The sequence below is a fragment of the Dipodomys merriami genome, unplaced genomic scaffold, assembly GCF_024711535.1.
Source record: "Dipodomys merriami isolate MVZ:Mamm:240054 unplaced genomic scaffold, mDipMer1.0.p SCAF_14, whole genome shotgun sequence".
Lineage (NCBI taxonomy): Eukaryota > Metazoa > Chordata > Mammalia > Rodentia > Heteromyidae > Dipodomys > Dipodomys merriami.
In genome coordinates this window covers 31867962-31884869 of record NW_027202715.1, presented here as the reverse complement: position 1 = coordinate 31884869, position 16908 = coordinate 31867962, and the positions used below count along the sequence as shown (strand labels likewise).

General features: G+C 40.9%; 1 protein-coding gene across 1 annotated transcript in view; it reads left to right on the top strand.

The window, feature by feature from the left end:
• LOC138825777 (neutral ceramidase-like) overlaps positions 1 to 16908 on the top strand; it is a 109170-nt gene that overhangs the window by 26641 nt on the left and 65621 nt on the right. The window contains exons 2-5 of the mRNA XM_070020443.1: positions 8426 to 8542; positions 11187 to 11317; positions 13576 to 13736; positions 15567 to 15716. Of these exons, the coding sequence (XP_069876544.1) occupies positions 11191 to 11317; positions 13576 to 13736; positions 15567 to 15716 (438 nt within the window). The 5' untranslated portion in view covers positions 8426 to 8542; positions 11187 to 11190. The remainder of the gene's footprint in view (positions 1 to 8425; positions 8543 to 11186; positions 11318 to 13575; positions 13737 to 15566; positions 15717 to 16908) is intronic.

Sequence of the window (16908 nt, the reverse complement as noted above, 5' to 3'; positions counted from 1 at the left end):
GCCCACCCCCACCCCCTACCCTACCCCACCCCCAAAATGGGTAGGGTGTAAGTCCATGAGTAATGTGTTTGAAAGGATTAATGAAAAGATCCTTCACATCCATGCTAGGGGACTATGCAGAGGCAGGCAGGCACTGGAGAAAGATTATTACAATGTTTATTAGAGGAGCCATATTTCCCCTGGAGAGAGAGCACATGGCAGCCTCTGCTATAGGTAGCAGCAGGGTTTGGGGCAATAGGAAATGAGATAGATGGGAGTTCATGTGGGTCTGGGTGGAAAGAGGGAGGGGCCAACTGTATAGCAAGAACTACAGGGCAGGGAGAAGCTCAGGTCTGGATGGAGCTGAGGACCAAAGGTGGGCATAATGCTTACATTCCCCTGCTCTGTTGTTTAATAAAAATAGAGGGTACTAGGCTGAGGGCTATTGGCGGAGGTCGTCTCTTCTGGAGATAGCTGTAAAGGGCTGTAAAGGGGTGAAGTAGTCAGGGGTCCCTGTTTCGTTGCTTGGCTGGGTACCATTCAAGAAGCACCTGCTTGATAGTGCTTGGTAAGGGTCCTTCTTTTTCCATGGCATTATTTATCTAAAATGTAAGACACAATTAATAAAAGGCAAAATTGCTGTTAGAAGCCCAAGAGAAGAATACGCCATGGAAGGACTAATTCCCAGCAGGGGCTATCAAAGACCTGAAATTGCCTTTTTTGTCTCGTATTGGAGACATGACATGGTACCTGACTCCCAGCATTCTGGATGAGGGGGAGTAAGACTTCCTTCTTTAGGATCACAGTAACCTGAGGAGGAAGTAGCAGAGATATTTAAAGGTACCAGAGCCAATGGGTGTCATGGGCTCTTTTGGCTACTTCCTGCTGGACTGGGGGCATTAAGGAATCCCTGGAGCTGGAGATATTAGGGTCCAGGTCTGCACTGGGAAAGGCAGGGCAGTGTTACTGATGTCACTAGTTTCCTGTAGGAACAGGATGGCCTTGACCTGTTCCCAGATGTTATTCTGGGTGGGGGAATGTTATCCTGTTGAAAGAGACTTTTGGAAAGATCAGACAAAAGGCTGACAAAGTGAAAAGGTCAGTTAACATGAATGACATAAGAAAACACACATTGGCTATGGGCCAGAAAAGTTCCATTTGGAATATAAGCCCAATTGCAGCCCAATACAGGGAAGGAGGAATAACTGGACTAGGGCAAGGAAGGCAGGAAGGGGGTGTCTAGGGTCTTTTGGGCAACTGAGTAGTGGAGAGCATACAAAAAGCAGGTAACAAAGGCAAGATTGTTAACTTTCTGTCCAGTTAGAAGGTAAATAGGTATGGACATTAGGTGGTTGTGGTAGGAAGACCCCTACTCAGGCAGGCAAGCCCACCTAGTCATCCAGAGTGACAGAGCCCACCACAACAAAGTTGTTAACAAAGAAGCAACTTTATTGAGAAGGTTCCTACACTGACCAGCCAGGGCCTCAGCATAGGCTCAGGAGCTGATACTGCAACCCCGAGTGGCCCACATACTTTGGTTTTTAAAGGCAAAATCCATGAGGTCAAGTCTGGTCACGTGCAGGTGACCAATGGGATCATACCACACAAAGGATTGTACAGACATACCAGACCACACACAGGTGGCCAATAGGCAGAATTTACCGTAAGTGTGTGCAAAAGGCAGGGTTAACCATAAGTTGCCAGTTGGAGCCTGATTACAACCTATCTGTTTTATGAGTCAGTCTTTAACTCAACAATCAAGGGTGGGTTAGGTTAAGGGGAGGGGGACTAGGGGTATTCTTTCCATTCCAGGAACTGGGCTGGTTGGAGCCAAGGTCTAGTTAACCTTGTTTAAATGTTTTTTTCTAAAATCCCTAAAACAAACACAAAGACTGGAAAGAAGCTGTACCAGCTCAAGTCTCCTCTCAGGGCCTACTTCAGTGGGCAAGCAACTATTTCTCTCGATCTGCCAGCTGTGATTAGTTTTCAAAGGGCAAGAATACAAGGAGATCAATGAGATTGAAGTTACCTATAACTTGTCAACAATTGAGTAACAATTGCTTGCCAGAGTTTTTTTTGCATAAAACCCAGTAGATGTTTTTAAACTGGGATTAGCACTCTAAGTACCACTCATTGCCTCTAGGCAGCCTGTTTAAAGTGGCTTATATCTTGGGCTACAGCATAGCCTGTTCAGCAATCTGGTTTATAAAAGCAATTTTCTGGATGGCTGAGGAACCTGATTTAGGCAGATCTCAATAGGGACACAATCTCAGATCTCTGATAATCTTAATTTATCTCTTTTAGGACAATTTTAATTTTAAACATTTTTGTCTGGGAGGCCAGCCACTCCACACAACTTCCCAAATTTTCACAAAGGGGACACCATTTTTAACCCCTTTTTCTAAAGTTACTTTAATCTGCATTTAAATGCTTCATTGAAACACTGAGCTAGACCCTTTACCTCTAGGCCATTTATCATTTGGTCACACACCCCTATGGTCTAACTTGTGGAGATTAACATTTACAGAAACCAAATATCTGAGGGGGCTTGTGTTTTACCCAAATTAGCAGGCTTTTGGTCATGTGTGATGGAACAAGGCCAGAGTCTGAGTGGGGCTGCAGCTTCTGTATGTGGCATCTGTCTCAGGTTACCTGCAAAAATTTTTGCTTATACTGGTTAAAGACCTGGTTTATGATGCCTTTGCAGGCTGGTGCCTGCCATTGGTCTGGAGGCTGCCGCGTGCACTCTCCCTGGAGCAAATATGGCTCCTTTAATAAACCTTGTAATAATCTTTCTCCTGTGCCTGCCTGCCTCTGCGAGGTCCCCTGGCATGGATGTGACGGATCCTTTCATTGATCCTTTCAGTGTTGAGATAGAGGGTAGAGAAAGACAGCTTATTCTCACTGACAAGATTTGTGTGGCCACCACAACAGAAATAACATATGCAATGATTTCATCTTTATTTCATCTCAGGGTGAAGTAGGCCCTGAGAGGAGATTGAGTTGGTATATCCTATTGGCCACCTGTGTGTGGTCTGGTATGACCCCATTGGTCACCTGCATGTGACCAGGCTTGACCTAATGGATTTTGCCTATAAAACCAAACAATGGGGGCCACTCAGTGTCGCAGTATTAGCTCCCAAGCCTGTGCTGCGGCCCTGGCTGGTCAGTGTAGGAACCTTCTCAATAAAGTTGTTTCTTTATCAACAACTTTGTGGTGGTGGGCTCTGTCACTCTGGATGACTAGGTGGACTTGCCTGCCTGAGTAGGGGTCTTCCTACTACATTTATTGGGGGCTCGTCTGGGATAGAGCTCTTAGCAACTCCAACCTGAGGGGAATTGAAGTCCCTGGCTGGGAGGACAATGTACAGGCACTTGGCGGTTGGAGAGAAGTTCTGAGAAAAGCCTTGAGGTAAGCGCTGTTGACCGAGGTAGAGAAGGCACCAGAGTGAGGCCAAAAGTAGGGTGAGGCTGAACGCAGCAGAGTCCCCTATGGTTGAGGAGATCTAGGGACACCTGGAGCCCTCAATTCCAATGCATTTTTGATATACCAGATAAACTTGATGACAGTGTAAACAGCCTTATGCATTTTAAAATACCAGATTTTTTTTAATTTTCAAGTTAAAGAATGCTTAAAAAGCCTTTTAAAACAATGTGAAGATTCTTTAAAATTTTTGGTAATGTCCCACCTCATAACCTTTTGAATTTTAAACTTAAAACTCACCCAATTGTTACAGCATGCTGACAATTCTTATCTTGAACATGTTCACACCCATAGAACACACTCACACAGACCTTAAGTGCACAAAAGCTAAAATAAATTGTACATACATTTTCTAAAATCTTCAGATAATAAATATTTAAGACAAGATTTTCTATTCTTTTTAACAAAGTACCTTTGTTGAGCTTCATTTTCCCAGGGCTTGGTTGTTTAGCAAGGCATTTCACAAATTGATCTTTTGAATACCTTTAGTTGGAGTAAGGCTGGGGGTATGGGGGGGTGTCACCTGAAACTAAACAGAACCAGCTGAATGTCTCTGAACAAGGCTCACAGCAGTCTACACCCTCCCCTCAGGTAGCCTCAACAGGAAGAAAATTCAGCCTGAGGTTTGAAGGGGACCAAACTAGTCCAGCAACCTTCCAGGCCTCACAGTTAGGGGGACATGGCAGGTCTGTGACCGAGCCTAGATGAAGGCTGGAACTTTTATTCCTTCAGAGATGTTCAAATAAATAACAAAAACACAAATAAACACAAAAACCAAGGATCCACATTTAAAACTGGTACCAATTCTAAAACAGGACAAGACAAGAACCGAAGGCTGAGTTGGGGACTAATGGGACTCAGTTTATCCCTACCGGAACTCTGTGCTGCTCCCACTCAGCAAGCTGAATCCAGAGTCTGCTGAGTGAGCCTACCACTTTCACCCAGAACTTCCCTACCTCAGAAAACATAGAACAGAAAATACACTAAAGTAAACAAGACAGACAAGTGGCCACAAAGACAAAATCAGGTCTCAGTGAATGGGGAGATATCTCACCACCATTTACTTACCAGGGGACTTGAATGCCCCCTTCTTACCTCCAGAGGATTTTTCTTTTAGATTCCTGCAAACATTGACCCAGGGGCCTTCCAAGGCAGAGGAGAATTCCCAGTCATCTTGGGGCACGGGAAAGAAGGGAAAGAAGTCCCTAGAAGCCATCCCCTCAGACTGGCAGGTTGTCCCCCATGCTCAGCCAAGGCCTGAGGCTAACAGCTTGCTGGAGCTACTTGCAGGTAGTCAGTGGCAGTTTCATAACAAACAAGTTACCAAAACAGAACTAGCAGGGTTTTTTTTGTTTGTTTGTTTGTTTTGAAATCTTTAAAATGAACTAGGACATAGTCTAGGGTGTCCCAGGAGTGGACTCACTTTGTCCCATGTTTTTCCTGTAAAGTAAATCCAATTACAAACATGGCAAGCAAAAGCAAAAGCACAATGAGACACAGACAGGCACAATTATACAGAGAACAAGAGGGATCCAAAACCAAAAGTTACTTTTTTCTCAACCTATTTTCTCCACAAGCAAGTCCCTGTCCAACTAGGACTGCTAGGACTGGTGGAATTGAGGGCTCCAGGTGTCCCTAGATCTCCTCAACCATAGGGGACTCTGCTGCATTCAGCCTCACCCTACTTTTGGCCTCACTCTGGTGCCTTCTCTACCTTGGTCAACAGCGCTTACCTCGAGGCTTTTCTCGGAACTTCTCTCCAACCGCCAAGTGCCTGTACATTGTCCTCCCAGCCAGGGACTTCAATTCCCCTCAGGTTGGAGTTGCTAAGAGCTCTATCCCAGACGAGCCCCCAATAAATGTAGTAGGAAGACCCCTACTCAGGCAGGCAAGTCCACCTAGTCATCCAGAGTGACAGAGCCCACCACCACAAAGTTGTTGATAAAGAAACAACTTTATTGAGAAGGTTCCTACACTGACCAGCCAGGGCCGCAGCACAGGCTTGGGAGCTAATACTGCGACACTGAGTGGCCCCCATTGTTTGATTTTATAGGCAAAATCCATTAGGTCAAGCCTGGTCACATGCAGGTGACCAATGGGGTCATACCAGACCACACACAGGCGGCCAATGGGCAGAGTTTACCGTAAGCATGTGCAAAGGGCAGGGTTTACCTTAAGCACGTGGTGTGGTCAGTTGGAGCCAGATTACAACCTATCTGTTTTATGGGTCAGTCCTTAACTGAACAATCAATGTGGGTTAGGTTGTTAAGGAGAGGGGGACCTAGAGGCATTCTTTCCATTCTAGGAACTGGGCTGGTTGGAGCCAAGGTGTAGTCAACCTTGTTTAAAGATTTCTTTTTTCTAAAATCCCTAAAACACAGACAAAGCCTGGAAAGAAGTTTTACCAGCTCAAGTCCCATGTCAGGGCCTACTTCAATTTTGGTAAATTGTCCTGGGCTATTGTCTAAACAGTCTTGAAAACCAATGAGGCCAAAGCCTGCCAAGCCTATTTAATGTATCCTTAACCAGTCTGTGTAGCAATTTGCAGCCCAGCACTAGGTGTGACAGTCCTTTGGAGCCACTGAAAAGACCTTGCTGCTGCTACAGCCTGAACAATCACCTGGAGGAAATCTACATTGTTACCCTGATGACCTCCACTGTGGAAAAGATAGACTGAACTCCTGCATGATTCCATCCCAATGGAAAAACTGAGTCAATGATTTGACTCAGGAACAAGTCAAAGGGGGGAGTGAAGTAGGCCCTGAGGGTAGACTTGAGCTGGTATAGCTTCTTTCCAGGCTTTGCCTTTGTTTTAGGGATTTTAGAAAAAAAACTTTAAACAAGATTAACTAGACCTTGGCTCCAACCAGCCCAGTTCCTAGAATGGAAAGAATGCCTCTAGGTCCCCCCTCACCTTAACAACCTAACTCACCTGATTGTTCAGTTAAGGACTGACCAATAAAACAGATAGTTTGTAATCTGGCTCCAACTGACCACACCACTTGCTTAAGGTAAACCCTGCCCTTTGCACATGCTTACGGTAAACTTTGCCTATTGGCCACCTGTGTGTGGTCTGGTATGAGCCCATTGGTCACCTGCATGTGACCAGGCTTGACCTCATGGATTTTGCCATTAAAAACCAAAGAATTGGGGTCACTCAGTGTTGCAGTATCTGCTCCGAGTCTGTGCTGCAGCCCTGGCAGGTCAGTGTAGAAACCTTCTCAAGAAAGTTGCTTCTTTATTAACAACTTTGTTGCAGTGGGCTCTGTCACCCCAGATGACTTGGTGGGCTAGCCTGCTGGGGTAGGGGTCTTCCTACTACAAGGGTTGTCTTGTTTTTGCCTATGGGAGCCAGATAGTTTGATGGGCACTGAGTCCACTAGGTTCAGCATTTTTTCTCTTCTGCCATAGTTGGTATCTCCTTGATTCTCACTTCTTTGTTGATCAGATATGGGCTTTCAAATGGTATCTGGAAGATATGCCCTTATCTACTAAATCTTTATTCTACTAAACCCTGATTATAAACAATCCTATCTCACTAGACTTTGGGTCACTGAGCAGGACTCTGTAAGTGGGCCAAGCATGGCTCCTTTGTATAAGGAAAAATAAAAGATGGAGGGGTTTGGAGGCTAATGGAGAAGGAAGAAGGAAAGAAATACCTTGGAAATTTGTTAGTGGATATTTGTAGTTCTTACCTCTCTTCCTTTTACACTTTAATTTTGTTTTGGCGAATTAATCTGACCTCTTTGGGCCTAGTCTTGTTCAGTTCAGATTTTTATTGAATGGGGCAGGTGAAGGGGTAATGGTAGAAGGTTGGATAAATGAAAAAGGGAATGAACCATGAATGAATACAGTCATAATACCCAATATATGTATGTGAAAAACAAAGTTGGAATCTTGATGTGACTGGTTAGGGAAAGGGTAAATGGGAAGAGAAGGGGGAAATAACAGAAGGGGCATCTCTGATTTAGGGTATTTTGTATGCAAAAACAGATGTTTTAAGTTGTACCATCTTTGTACAACCATTTCAAAATTTAAGAAAATAAAAAGTTGAAGCCAGATGCTGTGGCTCATGCCTGTAATCCTAGCTACTCAGGAGGCTGAGATCAGAGGATAGTGGTTCAAAGCCAGCCAGGGCAGGAAAAGTCTGTGAGACTCTTCTCTCCAATTAATCACATAAAAGCCAGAAGTGGTGCTGTAAAGTGATAGCCTTGTGTAAAAAGAGCTTAGGGACAGCACCCAGGCCCAGAGTTCAAGGCCTAGAACCTGCAAAAAAAAGTTTAAAAAGAGATTTCCATTTACGTATACTCTCAAAAGAATATGTATGATCTGAGGTAGGCTAGTCAGATGCTTTTAGGACTAAAATCCTGGGCAGAGCATTATAGACACCGAAAATAGGTGTCTCCCATGTAGGTAATGGGAGTTAAGACTTTATTATTTATGAATTTAATTAATTAATTTATAGACCCTCACAATGATGCACAGGCTGGACTCATGTGATCTGCCTGTAATTAAGTTGACAGATATCTTTTACAATGTCCAGCTTCAAAATATTATTTTTAATGGTTATATAACATTATTGACTTATTAGACATAAATGTTACCCAGTGGTATATACAGCCCACATAAATACTCAACATCCATTACCACTTTTTCTGATTACTGGTTGAATTCTAGGAGAAAATAATGAAGTTGCTTTTTTTTTTAAACAGTCCAGGTTGGAGATTTCTCATTGAATTTATCATTCTAGAAAAGGTGCATTAAGCAAATATGATCTTCAGTCCAACAGGTTTGCAAATCTACTTCCAATAAGAAGCTAAACTAGGAGAATTTGCATAATAGTCCTTTTTTGTCCATTTTATCAATATATCTTGTTCTTTATCCTTGGACCAAGGTCACAATGTATGCTAATGGGGACTTTATCTTTCCATGCACTTGACTATCAAAATCTTTCCTCAGCAGATTTCAAGAAGTGTTGAGAAATCTAAGTCCAACTGGGAGGAAGGGGTAAAGGAGCAACATTGCAAATAGTTGTTTGCTTTCCTGAGATCGACACACACTCTTGATTAGTAGAATCAGGTAAGAATGACTGTTTTGTTTTCTTTCTTGAAGAGGGAGGGAGAAAGAAATCATGGGTCATTCTATTGTTTCAGACTTCTTGACAAAATCCTAAAGCTTTATCTCATTTTCATATTTTGGGAAATGTTGGCAAATTGTTACTTTCTATGAAAATAGAGACTTCAGTGAGATATGGAAAATGGCCAGCTATGGTGTCAGTAGAGCCTCTTCATTGATTATAGGATTATGACACATTAAGTAAGAACCATTATGAAATGTATAGTTACTTAAGATGTAATCATGAGTTTAGCACCTTTAGGTACATTTACATTATGAAGACAACTCTCGGTTTTAGTACTCAAATTGAGATTTTTTTAACTGTATTTTTTTTGTCTTTTCTTTTTTGGTACTGGGGATCGAACCCAGGATGTTGCACTTGCTAGGCAAGCGCTTTGCCACTGAGCTACATCCCAGTCCTCAAATTGAGATTTTAATAATCAGAAAGTAAATTGGTGCTAATCCAGATTTTGATTTCCCTAAATGTGGTGGTAAAATTAGCTGAAGTGGTTTAAAAAGCATGTTTAAGTCTTGGCAGTAATTCTGACAGTGAAGGTAAAATGGTGAAACATGAGGTAGGTCATTTTAAGTCCAGGAGGAGGAAACTGTAATGTTAAATCAATTACTTATTTTGTCTATTGGAGAAGATTAGCAGTGATAACCTATTTGGAAGATCATAAGTAGCCCTGCCTCTATACCATTGATACATACATTCATACATATACATACATACATACATATATATATACACACACATATGTGTGTGTGTGTATTTTACCATGAATGTTTCATACATGAGCTTCTACTATGTGCTCATCTTTAGGTACACAATCCCAGCTCTTGGTATGGGATGTACAATTGTTAATCATTGCATGGAAGCTTACAGAAAATGAAGCCTTAAGCATGAACTCAGTATAATGTGCCTGAAATTTGCTCTTGAACTAGCAGCTAATGACTAGTTAATCTCTTTAGATACTAGAATTTTAGAGGGACGTGGTTCCTGTGGTTCCTGATTCCTAGGACTGGTAGTAGACATTGACAACAAGACTCAGACCTAACTACTTTTGCTCTAGATTTTAGGTTGTCCTTAATGCTGATAGTGAAGGTAAACCTGATGGGAAATAAAAAAAAATGAGATAGATTCTCAGTAACAAGGAAGTATGGGAAGATATTCCAGTCTGTCTACTTCTAATTCTACTTTATCTTTGAAGTGTTTGCTATTATATTGGTACACTTAACCTTTAGCCTATGGATTGCAAAATCAAATTCCCACAAAGGCCAAGCATTAATTTAGCTCATTAAGGTACCCTGGGTACCTTGCCACATAAAAGACACTACTACTGCCCTGTTTTTTTGAATTAAAAAAAGAAAAGGTGGTTTCATAGGTATCAATTATCTTTGTAGAGAAGTAACATCTTGTTATCTTGAAACAAAACTGAGCTTTGTCTTCATTCCTCTGGCCATACTAAGTGCATATTTGTGTTACTATTTTGTATTTTTTAACAGGTTCTTAAGCCATAAGCCATTCATTTTGAGGAAAAACTCTAAGACTGAAGTCTATATTATTGCTCAGGTTTCTGGAGAACAGAGTATTGACTGTTTTGAAGCCTAATGAAATGTGCTAATATGTGAATATTTATTATATCCCAGAAAAATTTGAATATTTTAAATCCCAGTACAACTTGTATTATCTCATTTTTATAGAAGTGCTGGACATATGTACTAAAATTATCATCAGATGAATTTTTAGAGATAGGAAAACTGAGGCTCATATTTAGGGGAAGATTTCCCAAAGTTGCCTAATAAATAGTAGAAATCTGATTTAAACGGTGGAGTCAATTTCTAACGGCAGTATCATACTTCTCATTATTTTCTATTGGTTATTCAATTCTGTGGGCCCTTTAGGTGCTGATATAGAATATATTAAGACATCTGTAAAAATAATTATTGTATACTGTTTGTAAAATGTGTGTCATTGTTCTAATCACTGAAAGGGAAGGTTTACTAATGCCTAGCTCAAGGCCACAGATGCCCAGTACCCTTTGCCCATGCCCTTTTCTAACCATCCAGATGGTAATTGAAAGTTAAAACATAATATTTAAAGACAACAGCAAGTGTTTCACTTCCATTACATGACCAGGATCACACCCAGATAACAACAGCTGTAATCACAGCCAACATTCTCCCAAGTACAAGCAGCACTTGTTTCTACTTGTTTTAATCATCCTTAGTAACAGAACCACTCCCATGTATAGACTCATAGCCAGTATCATTGTCTTAAATGAAAGTAGAATGATATAGTCATGAAATAGAAACTGATTTCACTGTAGCCAAGTTATAGGTGGTGTTTGCCAGGAGGGACATGATTGCTGAGGGTCTGGAAATCACATCTGAGCTTTATAAAGGATGTCATCATTCACTGGTTGGTATACCATGGATTTGGCACATGGAACCATGAGCTAGGTTTGCCATTCTTGAAACGTGTACTCATAGGAAAGAGCTAAGATAGCTTAGCCTCAGGCAGCTTGAAGCATGCACATTTTAATTCATGATTATGTCTTTCTTTTTCTCTTCCCATATTTCTTCCATCTCTTTACTTCACCTCAAGAAAAATGGCTAAGCGCACCTTTTCCCCCTTAGAGATATTCCTGATTTTCCTCCTTGTGATGATGACTGCCATCACAGTAGCCCTTCTCAGCCTCTTGTTTATCACCAGTGGGACCATCGAGATCCGCAAAGGTAACGGTCATGGATTTCATTGGATGAGATCCCTAGGCTTGAAGGAAATTTCTTGATGACCAGGGGAATACCAAGATGAGTAAGTGTTGGCTGATAGTTCAATGGGTATGTAAATAGCCTAAGATGGCCCTCTCCCTCTTACATTAATTACCTTGCCTGAATTGATAGCAGTTTTTTTTTTTTTAATCACATCTACCTTTGTCTCCCAAATACCCAGTCCACAGATACAGGCATGTATTTGCCTTCATCTTCCAAAGCTCAGGAATCTAGGCTCTAATCCTGCTCTTTGCTTTATTTTTGGCATCATGATCTCTAGGGAGCAAAAGCAGAAAGGAAGGCACGGGAAGTCACTTAGTCTGTGCAAAACTCTAGGGAAGGGCATCTCAAATTCAAGTCCTTCCAAGGGCCTATTAGGCTCTGTGAACACGGAGTGGATAGGCTCCAGCATAGAGTGGGAACAGAGGGAATTCTGGTACAGGAGACCTCATCTTCTCCTCAGTGCTTTTGTCATGATGTTATGTAGTCTTCAGACCTGCCAAGTTTTCAACAAACAAACAGCAACAAAAATGGAACTTGGGGTTATCTTTTTGTTGTTTTGTTTTGTTTTCAATGTAATATTGGAATCAGGTTTAGCTCTGGAAAGCTGTGAAGACTACAAAAGCTGTGGGCAACCAATGGGTCTTTAGTGGAGCCTCAGTTTCAGTGTTAGGATGTGTAACTGTTAACTGAATGGAAAAGCAGGAGATTGTATGCTGTAATCAAAGTAAAGGGAGAGGTGGCTTCAGACAAAATGGGAAAGGAGATGGAATCTTTCATTTCACTTTTTCCTTTTGTAGACTCTTCTCTTTTCCAGCCTATTCTTTATTATGTTCTGGTGCTTTGAATTATCTGTGGATACAGAGGAAGAGAGATTCCCCTGTTTCAGCAGTGGGCAAAGCAGGAACTAAAATGCTAGAAATGAAGAGTTCCTTAGGAATTACTTGGTTTTAGCTTTTAAAATTAGAGAACTAGAAAGCACATTCAGAGAGGTTATTAAGAATTATAATAACTAGTCTCATAGAAGTACCTATTGTATATTGAATGTATGTGTGTGTATGTATGTGTAGCAGCACTGTAAGGATTCTAGTATTTTTTTCAACTAATTCTCACAAAGTGCCTTTAAAGTAAGTCATACTCATAATGATTTTCATATATGGGGAACTTGAGACCCCAGATAGCCAAGAACTTGTCCTTGAATGTGTAATAGTATGGCATTAGCTGCTATCATATTCCTGCATTGCTGCTCACATGTTGCTTTCTATTTGACTTTTATCTGGAGTAGAAACAAAGAAATACCCCCCCACACACACGTGTGTGTGTGTGTGTGTGTGTGTGTGTGTGTGTGTGTGTGTATCAAAATATGTGAAGAGAATCAAAGCTCTATACAAGTCATTGTTTCAAATTTTAATATTTATATTAACACAGTTATTTGAGACCTACCCTAGGAAGCCATTAGGTAGAAAAGAAAATGAGGTAAATTAGCTTAAGTAACTAATAGAGTCAGATTTTAAACCCCAATACGTTGTTTCTGGCACCTGCTTCTTAATCTCTGTCATTCTGGCTCCTTTGAGGTTCATATACATTTGAATATCATAAATAAGCATTTATACACCCACATTTACATAGATCATATACATATAAATACACATATACAGTATAAGGATAATTCAAAGCAAGGTGACTATGTTAAATCACTATTCAGGCATTTAATTTGTATTAATAAATGGTTTTAGAAAGTAGAGAAGTGCTACAACAGGACAGAGAAAAATGGGTAGTATACTGGAGATGAAGAGTTGAGGTGGATCTAGGTATGATGGAGGTGGATCATTTTGAAAGCAGTAGTAGAGAGGTCTGAGTGGAGAGAATGAAAGAAAGAATCACTCAGAGGTTGGGTTTGGTTGTTTGAGTGGTAGGAGTCTGCTACATGTTTTGCATAGCTGACACAGAAATGCAAAAAAAGTGAGCCAAATAGATGAGTATGACTAGGAAGTCTGGTAGGGAAAAGCTGAGGGACATTCCCAAGGGCCTTGAATGTTAGTCTGAAATATCTCTGGTCAAGGAAAAGAATCTGCTTAGATTTATGGTTCCAGACACTTCCTGTTTCTCATTCTATCTGTTGTACATATGAGAATATATCACAATTTTTCCATTGGAACCATGTTGAATCTAGACAAAGAAACATGAAAGTGTTTCTTCTCCAATACCTTATTCTGTTTTAGATTCAGGAGTTCATGGTTTGTTAACCACCCAGGATCCCATAGACACTCAAACCACTCCCGTGATTAGTACCCCGGAGCCTCCTCTATTTCAGAACTTCAGTGGCTACCATATAGGTGTTGGGCGAGCTGACTGCACCGGACAAGTATCAGATATTCTTTTGGTAAGTAAATGCTGGACTCCTTAAGGAGACTGCTAAATAATTGGCATCATTTTGGGTCCTCTGTTTGTTCTGTATTATTATAACTACCACTGTTGTGTGTGTATGTGTGTTTGTGTTTTCAGTAATACTAGGGTTTGAACTCAGGGCCTTGAGCTTGCTATGCATGTACTCTACCACTTGTGGCATGTCCCCAACATGTGGTTTTTTTGTTTCTGTTTTTTTACTTTTTTTTTGTTGGTCATGGGGCTTGAACTCTGGGCCTGGGCACTGTCCCTCAGCTCTTCAGTCAAGGCAACTGCTCTACCACTTGTGCTACAGTGCCATTTCTGGTTTTCTAGTAGTCAATTGGAGATAAGAGTCTCACAGACTTTGCTGCTCAAGCTGGCTTTGAACCATGATCCTCAGATCTCAGCCTCCTGGGTAGCTAGGATTATAGGCATGAGCCTAGCTTTTTTTTTAAAGTTATTTTACAGATAGGATCTCATGTTTTTTGCTTAAGGCTGCCTTGGACCATGATCCTCCTGCCTTTGGCAGCTTATGTAGATGGGATTATAGGAATGAGCTATCATACCTGGCCATGCCTTCTAGTTTCTCTAATATCTTTGTAACAATCTAGGACTAGGAATATCATTCTTCAAAAAAAGAAGCTTTTATTTCATTGTGCCTCCTATGTTGCCAATTAGTTATATTTTATGGGTGGAAATGTGGGTTCATGGCTTCCTTGTTTTATAGTTTTGTCAATAGAAGCCAATTAAACATCTCATTTCAAAATAGAGATGCAACTGTGATTACAACTGGGCTAACATCATGTCAGCTAATAAAATCCTTCATGGGTCAGGGTGTTCTGTTGACTGCTGGCATGGGAGTTGTTGGTTATGGTGGTAAAAATGCACATTTATGCAACACTTCCTTACAGAACCAGCACATGAACTTGTCCACTAAAGGTTAATCACTTCTGCTAAAGAATATTTATACTCTAAGGATTAATTTCAGCTATTTGGTTTTGTTTTGTTTTGTTTTTTTGTTTTTTGTTTTTTGTTTTTTTGGTTCTGGTCGTGGGGCCTGAACTCTGGGCCTGGGCACTGTCCCTCAGCTCTTCAGCTCAAGGCTAGCACTCTACCACTTGAGCCACAGTGCCACTTCCGGCTTTTTTTTCTGCTTATGTGGTGCTGAGGAATCGAACCCAGGGCCTCGAGCATGCAAGGCAAGCACTCTACCACTGAGCCACCTTCCTAGCCCAATTCCAGCTATTTGGAATGTGCAACCTACATCAATGATCTCATGAAGGAGAGAGTGAACAGCCCAGGGGGCATTCTGAAGATTTGGGTGTAGATTTTTGTTGACAAAAAAAAAAGAGCAACAAACGAAAGGAATATGAAAACTATAGAAAGAAACAACCAATACAGGGATAACTCTAATCTTTAGAATGTTCCCATCTGCAATGTGAGATAATTTATAGGGAGAAATACTTCCTTCTTTTTAATAACGTAGAAGGAAAGCTTCCATATCCATGAAAAAAAAAAGTTCCTAAAGATCTCCAAGGTAGAAATGAGATTTCTGAGCCATCTGAGCTTCTTTATTGCCCAATCCCAGTGAATACCTTCTCACTATTGGATCAGTCCTTCACCTTTCCTTTTTTTCTGCAGATTGATTAAGGCCTCTACTATGATTCTTAATTTATTTATAGTTTTGAAAACATACCATACATCATCTCAGTCACAGAGATGTGTGGATTTTCCTTTGTATGTCTGAAATCTACTCTTTTCTGTTTGGGCCTGGTTTTTGGTATTTGGGTGAGATAGATGGCTCTAAGTTTTTCTTTCTCTTTAGATGGGCTATGCCAAAAGTGGCCAGTATGCACGGGGTCTCCTCACAAGGCTGTATAGCCGGGCTTTCATCCTGGCAGAACCCGATGGATCAAATCGAATTGTGTTTGTCAGTGTTGAATTAGGCATGATGTCACAACGACTCAGGCTGGAGGTAAGCAGTTGATGGAGAGAAAGAAATTGTGATTTAATGTAAAGTCTGTGGATGAATGTGATGGGAACTACTTCTTGGCAGTTTAGTAGGCCATGGTATATGAATGGTCATTATTACAATCCAAGTGATCTTGATCAAACTTTGCTTTTAGTTCTGCAGATCACTCATCATCATTTTGAATGCTAGTGGTTCTTTGAAAGCTTATTATGTATCATGTGACCTTTATATATGCTCTCTCATTTAATCATCCAGGTTAGATATTTGAGAGTGAAATAAATCACTAATCTTTCCTTTAGCCTCTCCAGCCATTGAGAATAGATAGAAGGAATCTGATGAAGATGAAACAAGATGAATCAGATGAAACAAGATTGACTAGGAGTTGGTCACTGTAGAAACTGGGTAACAAGGTGGTTCATTGTATTATTCTGGTTATTAAAATTTCTGTAACAGTAATTTAAAAAAGATCTTAAACTTCATACTTCATTATAGAATATGATTTGTATGATTTCTCTTAAATTTCTCATGACTCACCAAAGAGGATATTTGGCCTTAAGAGAAAGATACATGGAAAATATACCTAGGAAAATGTACAGAGCAGAAAAAGAAAGAGAAGGAAGAGGAAAGAGGAACAAGGAAGTGAGAAATACAGGTATTGTGGGAAAGAGAGGAAGCAGAATAAAATGATAGGCATGTATTGCCATGTCTTTCTCTAAGGAAGTTTTGAAGCCTTGTTTCAGTTCTAATTTCTGGAAAGGATCAGGTCACAATGAGCAAATGTACTCTTTAAATATCTTCTTACATATTTTGAAATGTGAGAAACAAGAGGCTGGAGCACTGACTAAAACAATAACAGTCAATGTAGGTCATTCAGTATTATGTTAGCTTCACCCAGGTATGTTTTTTTGATGCTACTATTTGGAAGAGCTGGTAGGAGACAAGATGACTCAAAGATACTACTCTCTCAGCCAGGCTCCGGTGGCTCATGCCTGTAATACTAGCTACTCAGGAGGCTGACATCTGAGGATCATGGTTCAAAGCCAGCCCAGGCAGGAAAGTCTGTGAGACTCTTATCTCCAATAAACCACTAGAAAACGGGAAGTGGCGCTGTGGCTCAAGTGATAGAGTGCTCACCTTGAGTTGAAGAGCTGAGGGACAGCACCCAGGCCCAGAGTTCAAGCCCCACAACCGACAA